The sequence below is a fragment of the Pan paniscus genome, chromosome 20 (genome assembly GCF_029289425.2).
Source record: "Pan paniscus chromosome 20, NHGRI_mPanPan1-v2.0_pri, whole genome shotgun sequence".
Taxonomy (NCBI): Eukaryota; Metazoa; Chordata; class Mammalia; order Primates; family Hominidae; genus Pan; species Pan paniscus.
The window spans coordinates 47,459,194-47,477,249 of record NC_073269.2 but is presented as its reverse complement, the minus strand read 5'-3'; the positions used below and the strand labels follow the sequence as shown (position 1 = coordinate 47,477,249).

Here is an 18,056-nt window from a genome sequence, read left to right as displayed (position 1 = left end):
CACATTAAGGAAACCAGGCCCACAGAGGTGAAGTGACTTGCCAATATCTTTAAGCCAGATTTGAAACGAAGTCTGTCTGAGTCTAGAGTCTACACTCCAAAGCACCTAATTCGCTTTCCTCTCAGAGATGACTCTGCCCAGACCACCAGGTCACTACTAACCCACTACCCTTTCTTGCTAGGCATTCCTGCCACGATCCCTCCTGCTCTAGACACACACACAGGCCCACTCCTTTCTTCACAAGTCTCTGCAATGGGAAGTCCTCTTTCCAGCACCTGGGTCCTCGATAATCTCTAGGCCACTGCCTACCCCAAATCCACACTCGCGTTATCTCCCTCCGGGAAATTCTCTTATGAACAAGTATCCAATTCCAACCCCAAATCCTGTCTCTTCTGTTACCTCATTTCTCTCCTTATCCCCTTAGCCCCAAGTCCCAGGGTGCCCTCTTTTCAGAAAAACTCCACAAACTCTTACGCCAGAATCCCTTCTACTTACTCCTTAACCTTTCCAGTCCCCCCATTTCCCAGTCCTACTAGAAAGCTGCCCTGAGGCCTGGTGCAGTGATTCACGCCTGTAATCCCAGCACTTCAGGAGGCCGAGGTGAGCAGATCACCTGAACCCAGGAGTTCAAGACCACCCTGGGCAACATAGCGAGACCCCCATCTGTATTTAAAAATAAGAGAAAGAAAGCTGCTTTTTTCTTTTTTGAGACGGAGTTTCACTTTTGTTGCCCAGGCTGGAGTGCAATGGCGTAATCTCGGCTGACTGCAACCTCCCCCTCCCAAGTTCAAGCGATTCTCCTGCCTCAGCCTCCCGAGTAGCTGGGACTACAGGCGCACACCACCAGATCCGGTTAATATTTGTATTTTTAGTAGAGACGGGGTTTCACTATGTTGGCCAGGCTGGTCCTGAACTCCTGACCTCGTGATCCGCCCGCCTCGGCCTCCCAAAGTGCTGGAATAACAGGCGTGAGCCACTGCACTCGGCCCGAAAGCTGCTTTTTTTCTAACTGAAGATTCACGCCGTCCCATATCAGGGTTTCCTCTCCTCAGACGACCGCAGGTCTACCCGAACCCATTCCCAGAGTCACACCTCCTGGCTGATGAAGAGTTCCGTGCTGCTCCCCGAGGGCCCCCACTCCCTGGGTACACAAATAACTGCTTCTGGGAACCGACGAGATTTCTCTTGGAGACGCTCAGGTCCAGAAACATTCCCCACACTCCACTCTGAGGCCTCCAGTGAAGTCAACAGGTTTCTTTCTCTTTGCTCCCTAGGGCCTCCCGCCTCCCCATATTCGCTAAGCCAGATACGTACTCCTGTGCTGGACACAGGATCCTCTGTCTCCCGCCACACATTTCATCCACTTGGAATGTTACCAACTCATCTGCCCCCATCCCACCCCCAGCTACCCCCTGTTCTCCAAAAACCCCACAGTTAGCTCCAGACCAGTCAGCAGCAGCCTCAAGAGTTATCTGCCCTCAGTTTTCTTAGCTCTAGACCCCCAGATCCTTTGTCCAGGGAAGCATCCTCTCCCCCGCCAGCCTCTGGACACCAGGGCTCCCTATACCTCTTCTAGAAGCCAATCAGAAAGTCCCCAGATCTCCCAGCACCTAATGTCCAGGCTCTGCCTGCTTCAAGGGTGGCCTTCCAGCCCCGGAAGAGAGATGGGGGTGCCCCCTAGTTCAATCTCCCGCAGCCCCTAAATGCTCACTAGCCAAACTCCAAAGCACTCAGTCCATGAGGACCCTCCCCAGCCACAGACACCAGCGCCTCCACCTCACCCACCCACCCCCGTACCCAAATAGGAGAACACCCAGGATCGCATCCAGCGGCATATTCCAGGATCCTCCTTCCTCAGAACTCTCGCAGCCCCGCACACCTGGACATTCCTTCCCCACCCTGGAAACACCGCTCCCCACCCCCAGCCCACACGCTGGGCTAGCACGACCGCCAAGCCCACGGAGCTCCGTACCCTAGGATCCCCATTTTCGAGACCCTCCCCAACCCAAACGGAAAACCTCTTGTTCTTCCGACTCTCTTCGGCTCCAGAAAGCAGTTTCCGGTCTCCGATCCCTACGGTACGGAATCCTCCCCGCCACCCCCGTCCCTCACCTCCGAAACCCAGAGGCCCCTCCCCCAGTGTCCCCCCTGCACCGAGTGTCAGGATCCACCCTCCGGTCGTGCTGGGGCCCTGGTCCCCAGATCCTTTTCGGCGGCGGGTAGCGGGATCCCCCGATCCTCAGGTCGTCTCCCCGACCTCAGGCGCTGGACTCCCGCGTCCCACAGCCCTTTCCTCGGCCCAGGCTCCGGGCTCCCCGGCCCCCGCCCCGCGCACTCTCACAATGTCCGTCCGGCCCCGAGTAGCCGCCGGGCTCCGCGTGCGGCTGCAGCCCGGGCGGCGGTGGCTGCGCGGTCCCCTCCAGCTCGGAGCCCCCCTCGGTCTCGACCTCCTCGTTGATGTGCCCGGGTCGCCCCGGTTCGTCGTCGGCGTCGAGCTCCCGCTCGTCGTCAGGCTCCTCGGCCTCCAACGCCGCCTGCAGCCGCTCAGCAAGCTCGGCCTTGAGGCCTCGAGTGTCCAGGCCGCGGCGCTGCAGCTCCTCGCGAAGTTCGTTCACCTTCAGACGGCGCACATCCATGGCCCGGGCCCCCGGGGTGGCCCCCGAGCCCGGCCCGGCCTCCCAGGGCTCTGTCCCCCTTAAACCTTTCCTGTCAGGAGGCGAAGGGGGAAAGGGGGGGGGCCCACTCCAATGGCGGCAGCGGCTCAAAATGGCCGCCGCCACCGCCTCCCCCCTCACTCGTGCCTCGTCCGATGTAACATGAGTGCCAATTGGTCAGTGCGTGGGGCAACGGGCGCGGGCCCGGAAACCTAGCCAATCAGAGCGCCGTTTTCAAAACAACGGCCACGAGAAGGCCTAGGAGCTACCGGGGAGGAAGCGTTGGCCTACGTCGAAGCCGAGGCCGGAGCGGAGGGCGGGAAAAGGCAGGAGGCGGAGCGCTTGCTGATTGGGTAACTCTCGCGCGCTGGCTGCCGTAAGGTCCAATGAAAATAAGGGAGTAACAATTTGGTCCAATCAACGGTAAGATCTCAGAATGAGCGTCCCACGGCCTTTCCTGCGCAGTCTTTCATCAAACTAAGTGTCTCTGTAACACACATTCCGATTGGTGTACATCTCCCGCCCCTTGAGGAGTCCGAGCGGGTAAAACCACTAGAACCAATCAAATGGAGGGTCGGCAGAAACCCCTCCTTCCTGTTGCCTTTAAGAAACCGGAAAGAGATGAATTCACCAGGAGCCCGCCCCTTGCCGTTAGGGCGGTTTCAAAACAATCTGCCCACCAATCGCAGTTATTGTCTTAGCTCACTAAAGCTGGTAGCGATGGCTCGTTTTAGGAAAAGTTCACCAGATTGGCCGTGCTTCAGAGGACTGCCTCACAAATTTCGCTGTAGGAGGAGGTATACGAAATAGAGATTAAGTGGATACACAGTTCGTAATCTGGAAGGAACCCAGTTGCCTTTAGGAAAAGCAAAATTTTGAGTTTAGAGAGTCCCGAAGGTTTGGCTATAGAAACTAGACTAACAACGGGAGGCAAGTTGTAAAGGACACGGCCTCCCCTTCCCTTGGGTAGTCCGCGGCCGCCTTGCTCTATGGTCGGGTACCTGACGTGGAACGGGCGCTCTGCACGCGACCATAGAGCCTTCCCCTCCCGAAAGACATCCAGAAGTTCACCGACCGCTCTCCCGAATCCTCTAATCGGCTGTTCCCGTAAATCGGGCTGTCTGGCGTCTGTACCGACAAGCTCAACCCCACGGATCCGTCATTAACCTTCGCGCTCAGGAATACAAAAGCCACAGAGCTTCCCAGTGTCTAACGCTGCACCACCTGTCGCCTCTAACTCAAAACAAAACTCGAGTAAGACGCAATCGGGATACATGATGCAGACGCCCACTGCCTCCTGAGCCACACGTTAACCCCGCAAAAGCCACACACTATCTCTACTTAGACAAAGGCACACCCCACAGACGTAAACAAACAGGCGTGCGTCAGATCAGACGCATCTAGTTCTTTTTTTTGTTGTTCTTTCTTTTTTTTTTTTTTTTTTTTTTGAGACGGAGTCTGGTTCTTGTTGCCCTGGCTGGAGTGCAGGGCCTCTATCTCAGCTCACCGCAACCTCCACCTCCCGTGTTCAAGCGATTCTCCTGCCTCAGCCTTCCGAGTAGCTGGGATTACAGGTCCCCGCCACCATGCCCGGCTAATTTTTGTATTTTTAGTAGAGACGGGGTTTCACCATGTTGGCCAGGCTGGTCTCGAACTCCTGACCTCAAGTGATCCGCCCGCCTGGGCCTCCCAAAGTGCTGGGATTACAGGCGTGAGCCACCGCGCCCGGCCCCAATTCCGATCTGCTTTGGGTAAGGCACCCCGCTGCAGTGTAGATGTGCCCACTACGGTCCGCAGAGGCAGGCGGCATCGAATAATAAAGATAACACAGGATAGTTGCACTACAAGCGAACACTACAGCAACCCAGACACACAGCACCCACTCAGCAGCGGGACAGACACTCACGTGGGCCCAGAGGTTCCAGTCCAGACACCCCGCCCCTCGCCCACGTCCGACTTCCTCTCTCTCTCTCTCCTCCCAGCTTCCCACAATGATTTGTTCTAAAAAAGTTTGTGGCCCGGATTGAACTGTCCCCGGTTCTCAGGAGCCGCCACTGGAGGGCGTCCGGGCGCTGCCAACAAGGGTTTCTCCATTTGCTGCCGGCCACACCCGCGAACGCCCGCTCGCGAGTGCGTGCCAGACACGGTGGGCTGGTCTTCGCTGGAGGCCCTTTGTGGGTCCGTGATGATCGGAGGTGTTCTGTGCCTGTGTTTCTATGTCAGTCTGAACGTTCGGGGTTGTGAGTACCTGTTGTACTCTACATGTCTCTTGAGTATTTGTGTCACTTGACTCTAGGTCTGTGTCTCTTCCTATTCGTGGCGGGTATCTGCCTGAGCATGTTTGTAAATATGCTTGTGTCTGTTTAATTCTGTGTGTCTGTGTTACTCTATGCGTCTGAGTTTCAGTCTTTGTATTTGTGACCAGGTCCTCCTGGGTGTGTCCATTAATTCATGTGTCTGTTAGTTTGCGGCGGAACAGGTGTGTGTGTGTGTGTCTGTGATCCTGGATCTGTATGCCAGTTCCTCACTGGGGGTTTCTGAGAACCTGCATCTCTTTGCTTGTGTGTCTTTTTGTCTATCTGTATGTTCATTTCTACCCTCTCTAGTGAGGACAGAATTCCAAGACCCCACCAAGCCCTTCTTTTTTCTGATGGGGGAACTGAATTGCCAGGGAATGGGGCCACATCACAGCTAAAAGGAGACAAGAGGAGACAGAAGCTCGTTGATATACAAAGTTTTATGTGACCTGAGCCCCTCTGGAGGCACCAGAGTCCACACTCTGTACTCAGAAGGTGAGGGATTGGCTCACGGGGGCAACATGGCCCGAAAGGTGGGAGATCGTCCATCCCCTGCGGGAAAGGAGGCATCCCTAATGCATTGCACAGGCTTGAAGGGGGCACACCCCCACAGTTGGGGAGGAGGAAGCGATGATGGCTAAGAAGGAGAGGGGCATCCCAAAGAATACTACAGTATAGGGTTAGAACCTTGAAATTGCACTTAATAGTCTAGACCTGTGGACCTTTAGAATCTTAGAAACTTAGAACATTTGAGTCTTAGAACTACAGTGCCTAGAACTATAAGATTTTAGAAATGTGGATTCTTGGACTCTTAACCATGGTCCTAGAGAGGCAGAATGCAGCAAAGAACCTAAAGGTGTCCAACATTAGAAATTATTAGAACTTTGGTGTCTAGTTAGTCACAACTGAGTGTGAGAGTCTTATAACTTAGATGCTTAGGATCCGGAATCTTGGACCAATGGAATCTAGAGTGCCTTGAAACAGAACAGACCATTAGAATCTTATTTAATCATCTAGAATCTTGGAGCATCTGATCTAGAATCTTAGACACAGAGAATCTAAGATCTTAGAGTAAGTCTTAGAATATCACATCTTAGAACACCGGACCTTAGAAACTCCATCTTTAGACTCTTGGAACTTTTGAATTGCAGATTCTAGAGCTTTTGACCCTTAGGATCTAGGATCTTATACAAGAGAATCTATTATCATAAAGCCTCAGAAACTATAATTGATCATCATTAGAATCTTAGAACTTGATAACATTTTGAAGCCTTATGATCTAGAGCCTTGCAGCCAGAGAATCTAGACTCTCAGAGCCTTAGAACATCACATTTTAGAATCCTAGGCCTTAGAACCTCCATGTCTAGAACTATAGAATCTTTAGAATCTATAATCTTACATTTTAAGGACTCTGAACTCTAGAAAAATAAACATCTAGAATCATAGAGCCTTAGCTCCTAAAATCAGAATCTTAGAACTTTAGAACCTAAAACCTTGAGGCTTTATCAAAAATGTTAGAACCAGAAAATCTAAAACCACAGAATGTCAGAGCTTTAGAACAGTAGGTCTTAAGGTTAAGTGCAGTGGCTCATGCCTGTAATCTCAGCACTTTGGGAGGCTGAGGTGGGCAGATCACTTGAGGTCAGGAGTTTGAGACCAGCCTGGCCAACATGGTGAAACCCTGTCTCTACTAAAAATATAAAAATTAGCCGGGTGTGGTGGCACACACCTGTAATCCCAGCTACTTGGGAGGCCAAGGCAGGAAAATCACTTGAACTCGGTAGGTGAAGGTTGCAGTGAGGTGAGATTGCACCACTGCACTCCAGCCTGGGTGACACAGTGAGACTCTATCTCAAAAAAAAAAAAAAAAAAAAAGTAGGCCTTAGAACCTTAGCACTTTAATAGAATTAGAGACTTTGGAATTTCAGGTCCTTAGAACCAAAGACTCACAGCATCTTTGAAACCTAGAACCTTTGAATCTAGACTCTTTAAACCTTGGACTCTAGAGTCTTGGAATGTTAACACCTGGGAGGACTTCAGATATTGCAATCCAACCCCTTCCTTTTACAGATGGTGATGCTACTGCTTTCAAGGTGATGCTACTGCACAGAGAAGGGGAGGGACCTGTCTGGGATGGAGGTGGGATAGGTAGGAAGACAGGGCTGCAAGTGGGGATAAGGTGTGGGGTGGGAAAGTGGGAAGGTGGAGTTTCCCCCAGTGGCAGTGCCTAGCTTGGATCCTGAGAGGGAGTACCAGGTGGAGGGTTGTCTCAGGCACCATCCTCCTGCCCTGGGGCTGCTGGGGAGCCCCTATCAGCAGGCTGAGGGGGGCTAGGGGTTGTGGAAGGGCAGAGGACATAGCGTCCAGCAGGATGGACCTCAGCCGCAGTGAGGCAGCTACAGGAATCCTTAGGGTCTGGCTGGGTTGGGGGGTCAGCTCCTCCCGCAGCTCCAGGGGGTTCAGGATAACCTCCACCCTCATCCATGTTGACATAGAGGATTTCGTCAGGTTCCTGGGCAGGAGGCAAGGCCTTCAGTGTGTTCTCCAAATCTTCCCGCAGCTCTGTAAAACTTGGCCGGTCCTGGGGATTTAGCTCCCAGCACCGCGACATCAAGGCATACCTAGGGCAGCAAAACGAGGGGTGGGAGATTGAGCAGGGACTCAGAAGGGGGGCATTCTGGGAGCCTGGGGACATTTTAGGACACTCAGGGGACTGGGGGCATTTTAGAGGGTTATAGGGAGCCTCAGCAGTTTGAGGCCATCTATGGGGATTTGGGAATTCCCAAGAATTTCTGAGTTGGGTCCTGGGAGACTCAGGAGCTGGGAAGGGTCTCGGGAAACCTGTCTGGGTATGGAGTAGTATTCTGATGAGGGTTTGCTAGAACAGACCTTCCAGCTCCCCAGAACAGACTTGCATCAAAGCCTGGCTATGCCACTTACAAGCTGTGCTGGTTTAAAATAGGTCCATAAATTCTTTGACCCTCCTCCCTGCAAAAGACGGAGAATAAATCCTCTCCTCTTGAGCATGGGCAGGACTTAGTGACTTGCTTCTGATTTGGCAGAAGTGATGGTGTGTGTGACTTCTGAGACTAGGTCATAAAAGGCATGTGGCTTCCTCACACTTTCTCCTGGGTTGCCATGTTGTGAGTAAGCTCAAGCAGTGCCACAGAGGGGTCCACATGGCAATGAACTGAAGCCTCCTGCTGCAGCCATGTGAGTAAGCCACCTTGAAAGCAATCTTCCAGTCCCAACCTTCAGATGACTGTAGCCCCCAGTGATATCTTTGTAACTTCATTAGAGATCCCGAACCAAAATCACCCTGCTAAGCTGTTCCCAGTATCCAACTTTCAGAAATTGTGTGAGATAATAAACGTTTGTTATTTTAAACTCTTGATTTGGGGATATAGATAACAAACACACCAGCTGTGCAATCTTTGGCAAATAAATCACCCTCCCAGACTGGGCGTGGAGGCTCATGCCTATAATCCCAGCACTTTGGGAGGCTGGGACGGGTGGATCATGAGGTCAGGATATCAAGACCATCCTGGCTAAGGTGGTGAAACCCCATCTCTACTAAAAATACAAAAAAAATTAGCTGGGCATGGTGGTACACGCCTGTAGTCCCAGCTACTTGGGAGGCTGAGGCAAGAGAATCGCTAGAACCTGGGAGGTTGCAGTGAGCCGAGATGGAGCCATTGTGCTCCAGCCTGGGTGACAGAGCGAGACTCAAGTCAATAAATAAAAATAAATTACCCTCCCTGTAGGACTGGGTTTTCTTATCTGCAGAATGGGAATCATAATGATACCTATCTACATCACATGGCTGTGGTAAGGACCAAATGATTTGACACATGCCAGGCACCTAAAACAGTGCCTTCTAGTCAGTTATATGAAAATGTTAGCTGTTATTTTTACTCGTCTCAGCTCTTGGAGTACCCAAGGTGGACTGAGGAGCCTGACGCCCCAGGCTGTCTCCTCCTGACCCAAAGTCATCCTCTCTTTACCCTCAAAGTGCTGGCTAAATGTCACGGCCTTCTCCGCATACCCCAATATTGCAAAGTTTGATAAGCATTCCCTGAAGGATCCTGCAAATATCTCAGAGGAGACCTGAGTCTGGAGAAGGCCAATAAAACAAACTGAAGGGTTTTGCAGAGAGTCTCAGGTGTTGAGGAGCATGTTGGGGAAGCATGGTGTGCTCAGGAGTCTGGAATGAGAAGTCTCTGGGAGTGCATGTCCCAAAGGCAGGGCCGCCAGGTAAGACTGTGCTGTTATTCACTACCCAAGGATACCTGGCTTGGGGGTGGGGAGCCAGGGGGCTGATTCAGCCCACACAGACAAAGGAGGAAAGGGTGCCTTTAGCTGATTTGCACCCCACTGGCTAGTGATGGCCCTACTCAGAGCATTGGTGAGGGGCAAGTGGGTCACTCAGCATTCTCAGGGATTCTATCTGGGTTATAGAGAGTCCTGGACCTGTGAGGGCCATGTGGGGGTAGTCAGGGGTTTGGAATGAATTCTGGGTTGGGGGAGACCTAAGGGTCCTCACAGTCCATCCAGACAGTCCGCAGGCTGCTTCAGGCGATTTCCCTGGCGCAGATAGTCATAAATCTCGCTGTTCTCCACGCCCGGATATGGGGTTTGGCCTCTTGTGGCAATCTCCCACATTGTCACCCCGAAGGACCACTGTGAGGGGCAGAGGGAATTAGACGGTCTCTCCTGCACAGAATCACCCGCACCAATACCCAGGTTCATGGGTACACCCACACTTATGTACACATGTTCACAACCATCCTCTGGGAGCATCACAAGTATTCATAGAAACATAATACTTTAGCCGGGTGCGGTGGCTGATGCCTGTAATCCCAGCACTTTGGGAGGCTGAGGTGGGCGGACTGCCTGAGGTCAGGAGTTTGAGACCAGCCTGGCCAATATAGTGAAACCCCGTCTCTACTAAAAATACAAAAATTAGCTAGGCATGGTGGTGGGCGCCTGTAATCTCAGCTACTCGGGAGACTGAGGCAGGAGAATTGCTTGAACCCGGGAGGCAGAGTCTGCAGTGAGCTGAGATCATGCCATTGCACTGCAGCCTGGGTGACAGTGCGAGACTCCATCTCAAAAAAAGAAAAAATATATATATAAAAAATATTTGACACGGGTATACACATGAATAAGTAACTTTTGTGGATGCATACACATGCTCACCATCACACACATATACACACTTCATGGACACATGAGCTCATGTGCCAGTCTGCACACCCTGGCTGTCCACATTCTATGAGTGTGTGCACATGCACGCATAATCACTGCAGCTTCTTCTAACCTAAACTGTCTACATTGCTACCATGCACATGTGGGCCTGTATTTATCCTGGGCATGTACACACCACTATTCAGAGATGCCCACCATACCCCAAGACATGCCCAGCCCATGTGGACAAGCCCATGCAAAGGGAAGCCCACATGTCCCTGTGACCCTTGCATCCACAGCCACCCAGGCATAGTGTGTGATGGTCAGGCCATGCCCTCCCATGGTTCCCCACACTCTTGGTGGGAGTGCACGTACCACATCGCTCTTGCTGGTGTAGACACGGTCAGCTAGACTCTCAATGGCAATCCACTTGACTGGCATCTTGGCGATACGTCCCTGGCGGTAGTAGTCCCCATTGTAGATCTTCTTGGAGAGCCCGAAGTCCGCCACACACACGGACATGTTCTCATTCAGCCTGTTTGGATTGGGGAAAGGAACAGGGTCAGGGCATCAGTCACCTCCACCAGGAAGCCTGCCCTGGCTCTCAGACACATCTGCACCTCCTCCCCTCACTGTCCTGGCTGCGGGTGGGGATCTGTCTCCCAAACCTTCATCCCAGTCCAGAAGGGAACTGCTTTACTTCTTGTTCACTCTGTCAAGTGAGGATGGGACAAAGGGCTTCCTCAGGACTTCCCAATTTTGGCTCTTTGCTAGATTCTAAGGTCCTTCCTTGGGTTTGATTCCTTGATGAAATTTTTTTTTCTTGAAGTATACTGTACATATGGAAATGTGCACAAGTCATAAGTAAGCAGCTCACTGAATTTTCACAAACACACACACACACACACACACCCATGTAACCAGCACCCAGAGTAAGAAACAGAACATGGCTGGGCATGGTGGCTGGCGCCTGTAATCCCAGCACTCTGGGAGGCCAAGGCAGGTGGATCACTTGAGGTCAGGAGTTTGAGACCAGCCTGGCCAACGTGGTGAAACTCTGTCTCTACTAAAAGTACAAAAATTAGCCAGGTGTGTTGGTGCACATCTGAAATCCCAGCTACCTGGGAGGCTGAAGCAAGAGAATCAGTTGAACCCAGTAGGCGGAGGTTGCAGTGAGCTGAGATCACACCACTGCACTCCAGCCTGGGCAACAGAGTGAGTGAGACTCCGTCTCAAAAACAAACAAACAAAAAAACAGGCACAGTGGCTCAAGCCTGTAATTTCAGCACCTTGGGAGGCCAAGGCGGGAGGATCACTTGAGGCTAGGAGTTCAAGACCAGCCTGGAAAACAAAGCAAGACCCTGTCTCTACAAAAAAATTTAAAAATTAGCTGGACATGGTGGCACATGTCTGTAGTTCCAGCTACTTAGGAGGCTGAGGCAGAAGGATAGCTTGAGCCAGGAGTTGGAGGCTACAGTGACTGTCAAAACAAAAAAGAAAAGAAAGAAAAAAAGGGAAAGAAAGAGAGAGGGAGGGAAGGAAGGAAGGAAGGAGATAGAGAGAGAAAGAGAAAGAAAAGAAAGAAGAAAGGACAGAGAGAAAAAGAAAGAAAAGAAAGAAAAAGAAAGAAGGAGAAAAAAAGAAAAGAAAAGAAAATCCACAGGACATTCATATGATGGAATACCATACCACACAGCAAAGAAAAAGAGCAAACTACCCCTACACAGATCCATCTCAAAAACATCATGCTGAGCCATAGAAGCCAGACACAAAGCAGTACAAACTGCATGATCCCATTTGTATGACTTTTCAGAACAGGCTAAACTAGCAGTGAGAAGTCAGGATAGTGGGTACCACTTGGCGGTAGTGATTGGGAAGACGAAGAGGCATGAAGGAGCCTGCTGGGGCTAAGAAATATTCTTTACCTTCATCTAGTGGTTACATGGGTCTATACCCATAAAAATTCATCGAGCTGAGCTGCATGTGTATATTTTAGTGTATGTAAAATATACATCAATTTTTTTTTAGATGGGATCTTGCCCTGTTGCCCAGGCAGTAGTGAAGTGATACCATCATGGCTGACTTCAGCCTCAACCTCCTGGGCTCTAGCAATCCTTCCACCTCAGCCTCCCAAGTAGCTGGAACCACAGGTATACACCACCATGCCCAGCTAATTTATTTTTTGTAAAGACAGGATTCACTATGTTGCCCAGGCTGGTCTTGAACTCCTGGGTACAAGTGATCCTCCTGCCTCAGCCTCCCAAAGGGCTGGGATTATAGATGTGAGCCACTGCGCCTGGCCAAGACTAATATTCTAACTCTGTGGTTCCATTCCCTCCACCCTCTACCCTCCCCTTACCCTCTATTCTGGCTTTTGGGGGATTTTTTGTTCTTTCTTTTCTTTTTTTCTTTTTTTTTGAGATGGTGTCTCGTTGTTGTTACCCAGGCTGGTCTCGAGGCTCAAGCAATCCTCTCACCTAAGCCTTGGGAATGGCTGGGACTACAGGTTACTATTTTCTTTTTTCTTTCTTTCTTTTTTTTTTTTTTTTGAGACAGAGTCTTGCTCTGTCGCCCAGGCTGGAGTGCAGTGATGCGATCTCGGCTCATTGCAACCTCCGCCTCCTGGGTTCAAGCAATTCTCGTGTTGGGATTACAGGCACACACCACCGCACCCGGCTGAATTTTGTACTTTTAGTAGACAGGGGGTTTCACCAAGGCTGGTCTCGAACTCCTGGCCTCAAGTGATCCACCCGCCTCGGACTCCCAAAGTGCTGGGATTACAGGCGTGAGCCACTGCGCCCCATCTGGCATATTTTCTGCTTGTCCATTGGTGGGGAGTTTGATTTTCTTATCCAGTGTGGCCGCTTCCAAAGGGCAGCCCCAGGCAAGACACCCAGCATGGAGTGGGACAGAGATGCAGCTCACGTGTCCCCACCCCCATCGGTCACCTCAGCCCCTTTGCTCACCTCATGCTGTGCACTGAGCCCACCTTCTGGTCTCTTCCCTCTCCGCATCCAAATGCTCCTTCCAGATCTCAGTTCAGGACTCACCTCCTCCAGGAAGCCTTCCCAGACCCCCTTACTGACTTTCCTGGTCCTGAGTTCTGACCTGCCCTCAGCGGGTGTCTAGCCCTGCTTCCATCCTAAGAAGGAGGGAGGGAACTCCCTCAGGGAGTGCAGGAGCAGTGGTGGGGGGGCCCTGAAAGGCACTCACATGCAGTTCCTGGCCGCCAGGTCCCGGTGTATGAATCTCTTGGTACTCAGATACTCCATGCCACTGGCGATGTCTGCCATGAACTTCACTAGCATCTGAGTGGGCAGGTACTGGGGAGCCAAGGCAGGTGGGAGGAGAGGTCAACAGAGTCCTTGATGCGATCCCTCCTCCCTCCATCCCTCTGTGCAAGCCTAGCTCTGCCCGCAGTGGTTTCCCATGGCCCTGACAATTCAACCCAACCCCTCTCCATGGCCTGCAAGGTCCTATAAACTTGCTCCAGCCTTCCTCTTGGACTTGATTGCCTATGTTCTTGCCCTTGACTGACACTCCCACCAGACTCCTGTCTGGTCTTCAGACAAATGATGATCATTCCCACCTCCGAGCCTTTGCCTATGCTGTGTGCTCTGTTGGGGTCGCTTCCTGCCCAGATCTCCAGACATCTCCCCAGCCCCAACTCCTTCACGGTCACCTCCTCGGCAAGATCTTCCACGTCCACCCAAATTCACTGCCTGGCCTCCTTATCTTCCATCCTACTGTATTTCCTTCCTAGCACTTAAACATTTAAGTCATCTCGCTTAGGTATTTATTAGCTTGTTTATCGTCCGCCCCTCCCCTGCTGGAAGAAATGCTCCAGGAGAGCAAGCTCCTGGTCACCGTGGTCTTCCCAGGGTCTGAGCAGCACTGGGTACCTGATAGATGCTCAGTTAATATTTGTAGACTGAATGATTAAACACCCCTTACCACTGGCTGGTCCCCGAGCCGGGAATAGAGGAGGAAACTGTGTAGGTCTCCATGTTTCATGAAAGGTAAGATGACCACAGGTGCTGGGAAGCTCTCTCGTTCAGAACCCTGGAAACAGACACCTGAGCCCCCCAGGTAGCCCTGTCACTCCTGCTGGGCAGAAGGGGAAGCCAAGCCCCCCACCAGCCAGCCTCCAGCCTCTCCTTCTCACTACCCATCCAATCTGGCCACCATATCGTTTGGGGGTAGTGGCGGTGGCAAGGACCAAGCTGCAGAGAAGCCGTTTCCAGCAGAGTTCCCAGGGACGTTTCCGGAGCCCTCCTGGGGACCTCAGCTATTTCTGGGAATGGTCAGAGGTCACATTCCAAGCTGAGGGAGACTAGGAGGGGGAAGCCTGCTGACCCTGAAGGAGCGGGGAGCAGGAAGCCTGGAAGTTTGATCTTCCCAGGGCCAGAAGCAGGGCTCTTCCCTCTGCTATGGCCCCCATGGGGCTTGTAGACCCCTTGAATCTGCCCCTCTCTCACCGATGAGCCTCATGACGTTGGGATGGTCAAATTCCTTCATGCAGACCGCTTCACTCAGGAAATCCTCCAGCTCTGACCTCGTGCAGATGGCAACTTGAGGGAGAGAGAAAGGTGGGTGAGGAGGAGGGGAGGAGAGGGAGGACTGTCCCTCCACCTCCACTCCATCATCATCATCATTATCATCATCATCACTCATCTTCATCAAACATGATTAGTAAGTACCAGGCACCGTACTCAGCACTTTATATGTGTGTGTGTGTGTGTGTGTGTGTGTGTGTGTGTGTATAATATATATATATATATAATATTTTTTTTCTTTCTTTTTTTTTTTTTTAGATGGAGTCTACTCTGTTGCCCAGGCTGGAGTGCAGTGGTTTGATCTCGGGTCACTGCAACCTCCGCCTCTCGGGTTCAAGCAATTCTCCTGCCTCAGCCTCCCGAGTAGCTGGGACTACAGGCGTGTGCCACCACACCCGGCTAATTTTTTGTATTTTTAGTAGAGACGGGGTTTCACCTTGTTAGCCAGGATGGTTTCGATCTCCTGACCTCATGATCTGCCCGCCTCGGCCTCCCAAAGTGCTAGGATTACAGGCGTCAGCCACTGCGCTTGGCCAACTTTATATATATTAACTCATTTAATCTTCTCAGGTGCTACTATTATCATTCCCATTTTATTGGTTTTTTGTTTTGTTTTGTTTTGTTTTTGTTTTTGTTTTTGTTTTTTATTTCTTGAGACAGGGTCTTGTGCTGTCACCCAGGATGGATGCGATCACAGCAAACATAGCTCACTGGAGGTTAGGCTCGAACTCCTAGGCTTGTCTTCCTGAGTAGCTGGGACCACAGGCACGCACCACCATCCCGGATAATTTTTTTTTTTTTTTGAGATGGAGTTTCGCCCTTGTCCCCCAGGCTTGAGTGCAATGGCGCAATCTTGGCTCACTGCAACCTCTGCCTCCCCAGTTCAAGAGATTCTCGTACCTCAGCCTCCCGAGTAGCTGGGATTACAGGCATGCACCACCATGCCCAGCTAATTTTTGTATTTTTAGTAGAAACGGGGTTTCACCATGTTGGCCAGGCTGGTCTCAAACTCCCCACCTCAAGTGATCTGCCTGCCTTGGCCTCCCAAAGTGCTAGGATTTCAAGTGTGAGCCACCGTGCCCAGCCAATTTTTTGAGAGGGAGTCTTGCTATGTTGTCCAGGCTGGTCTCAAACTCCCAGCCTCAAGTGATCCTCCCACCTCGGCCTCCCAAAGCACTGGGATTACAGGCATGAGCCACTGTCCCTGGCCTATCTCTATTTTAAAGATGAAGAAAGCAAGGCACAAAAAGGTTAGGAGTCTGCCTAAGGGAACACACAGCTTGGAGGTGGAAGAGGCAGATCTCAAACCTGGGCAGTCTGGCTCCAGGGTCCACCTGCTCACAACTGCCCAGGCTGCTTCCCAGTACTTCCCTACCTGCCCTGGGGACCCAAACAAGTATCATCCCATTTAACAGTTCAGGACACTGTGGCTCACAGAGGCAAAATGACTTGCCCAAGGTTGCACGGCTGGGATTCAGACCCAGGCCAAGACTATAACCAGTGGGAGGCTGAGTGGGGAGGATCGCTTGAGCCTCAGAGGTTGAGACTACAGTGAGCTGTGATCCTGCCACTGCTCTCCAGCATGGGCAACGAGCAAGACTCTGTCTCAAAAAACAAAAAACGTAGGCCGGGTGTGGTGGCTCACACCTGTAATCCCAGCACTTTGGGATGCCGAGGCAGGTGGATCATGAGGTCAAGAGATAGAGACCATCCTGGCCAACATGGTGAAACCCCGTCTCTACTAAAAACACAAAAATTAGCTGGGCGTGGTGGCGCACACCTGTAGTCCCAGTTACTCAGGAGGCTGAGGCAGGAGAATCACTTGAACCTGGGAGGCGGAGGTTGTAGTTAGCTGAGGTCATGCCACTGCACTCCAGCCTGGACAGCAGAGTGAGACTCCTCCTCAAAACAAAACAAAATAGAGCAAAACAAACAAAATAACCTGGTACACAGGAGGTGCTCCATAATGAATGAATGAGTGGGTAATGACTTCATAGCCCAAGCTTTTAAGCCCTGTAATTCAGAAAGGATCATTCTCTATTCACCACCAGCCCCAATCTGAATGCCCTGTGCTTCTCCTTCCCTGTGTGTGAAGAACTTAGCCCTGGACTTCCTGTGCTGTGTAACCCTGAAATGGCTCCTGCCCTCTCTGATAATGTAAATAATATAGTCCTACTCCACATTAACAAGCATGTCCTACTTGCCACCCTCAGCATGAAGTGCTTTGCCTCACAACAGCTTTGGAAGGTGAGGACATTAGGGTCCTTTTTTCCAGATGACAGGTGGGAGGCTCAGAGAGGGAAAGTCATTTGCCTGAGATCGCATAGCTGGTAAATGATTCAGCCAGGTATGCCTCATTCTAGAGCTTCTCCTGCTCCACTATATATCACAGTGGGCCGGCCCCTGAAAACTACATTTCCCAGGCTCCCTTTCCTAGTGGTTTCCTCTTGGGATTTGCCAATGGGAGGTAGGCTCTGATGGGAGACTGGCAGGTAGCGGGGAGAAAGGGAGAAGCCAGGGTATTTCACCCTCTCTCTGCTTCTGGTATTCCCTTGGTGGTGGTTGTGTCACCCATGTGTGCGTGTGTGTGTTTTAATTTTTTTTTTTTTTCAGACGGAGTCTCGCTCTGTCTCCCAGGCTGGAGGGCAGTGGCACGATCTCGGCTCACTGCAATCTCCACCTGCGGGGTTCAAGCGATTCTCCTGCCTCAGCCTCCCGAGTAGCTGGGATTACAGGCGCCTGCCACCACGCCTGGCTAATTTTTGTATTTTTAGTAGAGGTGGGGTTTCGCTATGCAGATCAGGCCAGTCTCGAACTCCTGACCTCATGTGATCCACCCACCTTGGCCTCCCAAAGTGCTGGGATTACAGACGTGAGCCACCACGCCCAGCCATGTGTGTTTTATTTTTTTAAGACAAAGTCTCACTCTGTCACCCAGATTGGAGTGCAGTGGCATGATCATAGCTGACTGCAACCTCTGCCACACAGACTCAAGTGATTCTCCCACCTCAGCGTCCCAAGTAGCTGGGACTACAGGTGTGTGCCACCATGCCCAGCTAATTTTTTGTTACTATTATTATTATTTTTTTCATAGACATGTGGTTTCACCATATTGCCTAGGCTGGTCTCAAACTCCTGGACTCAAGTGATCTGCTGCCTCGGCCTCCCAAAGTGCTCTTCTGGGTTTTTAGCTCCCACAGAGCAGCCTCTAACTCTGTGATACCAGCTCCTGCCTGGTGTCCCTAGCTGTGGATTCTGGTAACACCACTTGTTCCCTCTACCCTTCAGGCCTAGCGGGGGAAGTGACTTCCTGCTGCTGCTCATCTCTGGTTTCCCTCCCTGCCCCCAGTTGTTCCTTCAAC

At 51.5% G+C, this 18,056-nt stretch overlaps 2 protein-coding genes across 13 annotated transcripts in view; both read right to left on the bottom strand.

Annotated features, from left to right (window-relative positions):
* The window catches only part of HNRNPUL1 (heterogeneous nuclear ribonucleoprotein U like 1), a 45,236-nt gene extending 40,519 nt beyond the window's left edge, over positions 1 to 4,717 (bottom strand). For 3 of the 11 annotated variants that reach the window (XM_034944600.3, XM_034944601.3, XM_063600325.1), the window contains exon 1: positions 2,342 to 3,957. In XM_034944600.3, coding sequence (XP_034800491.1) covers positions 2,342 to 2,636 — 295 coding nt within the window. In that variant the 5' untranslated portion in view covers positions 2,637 to 3,957. Of the gene's footprint in view, positions 1 to 1,797; positions 2,189 to 2,341; positions 3,958 to 4,560 lie in introns of those variants that run through there. The other 8 variants (XM_008964868.5, XM_003812455.6, XM_008964869.5 and 5 more) reach the window with 6 other exon arrangements.
* Positions 4,718 to 5,372: 655 nt separating this feature from the next.
* AXL (AXL receptor tyrosine kinase) overlaps positions 5,373 to 18,056 on the bottom strand; it is a 42,977-nt gene continuing 30,293 nt past the window's right edge. For both annotated transcript variants that reach the window (XM_003812463.5, XM_003812464.5), the window contains 6 exons: positions 14,617 to 14,709; positions 14,093 to 14,214; positions 13,352 to 13,461; positions 10,514 to 10,673; positions 9,495 to 9,631; positions 5,373 to 7,572 (listed from right to left, as the gene is read on the bottom strand). In XM_003812463.5, the coding sequence (XP_003812511.3) occupies positions 7,221 to 7,572; positions 9,495 to 9,631; positions 10,514 to 10,673; positions 13,352 to 13,461; positions 14,093 to 14,214; positions 14,617 to 14,709 (974 nt within the window). In that variant the 3' untranslated portion in view covers positions 5,373 to 7,220. The remainder of the gene's footprint in view (positions 7,573 to 9,494; positions 9,632 to 10,513; positions 10,674 to 13,351; positions 13,462 to 14,092; positions 14,215 to 14,616; positions 14,710 to 18,056) is intronic.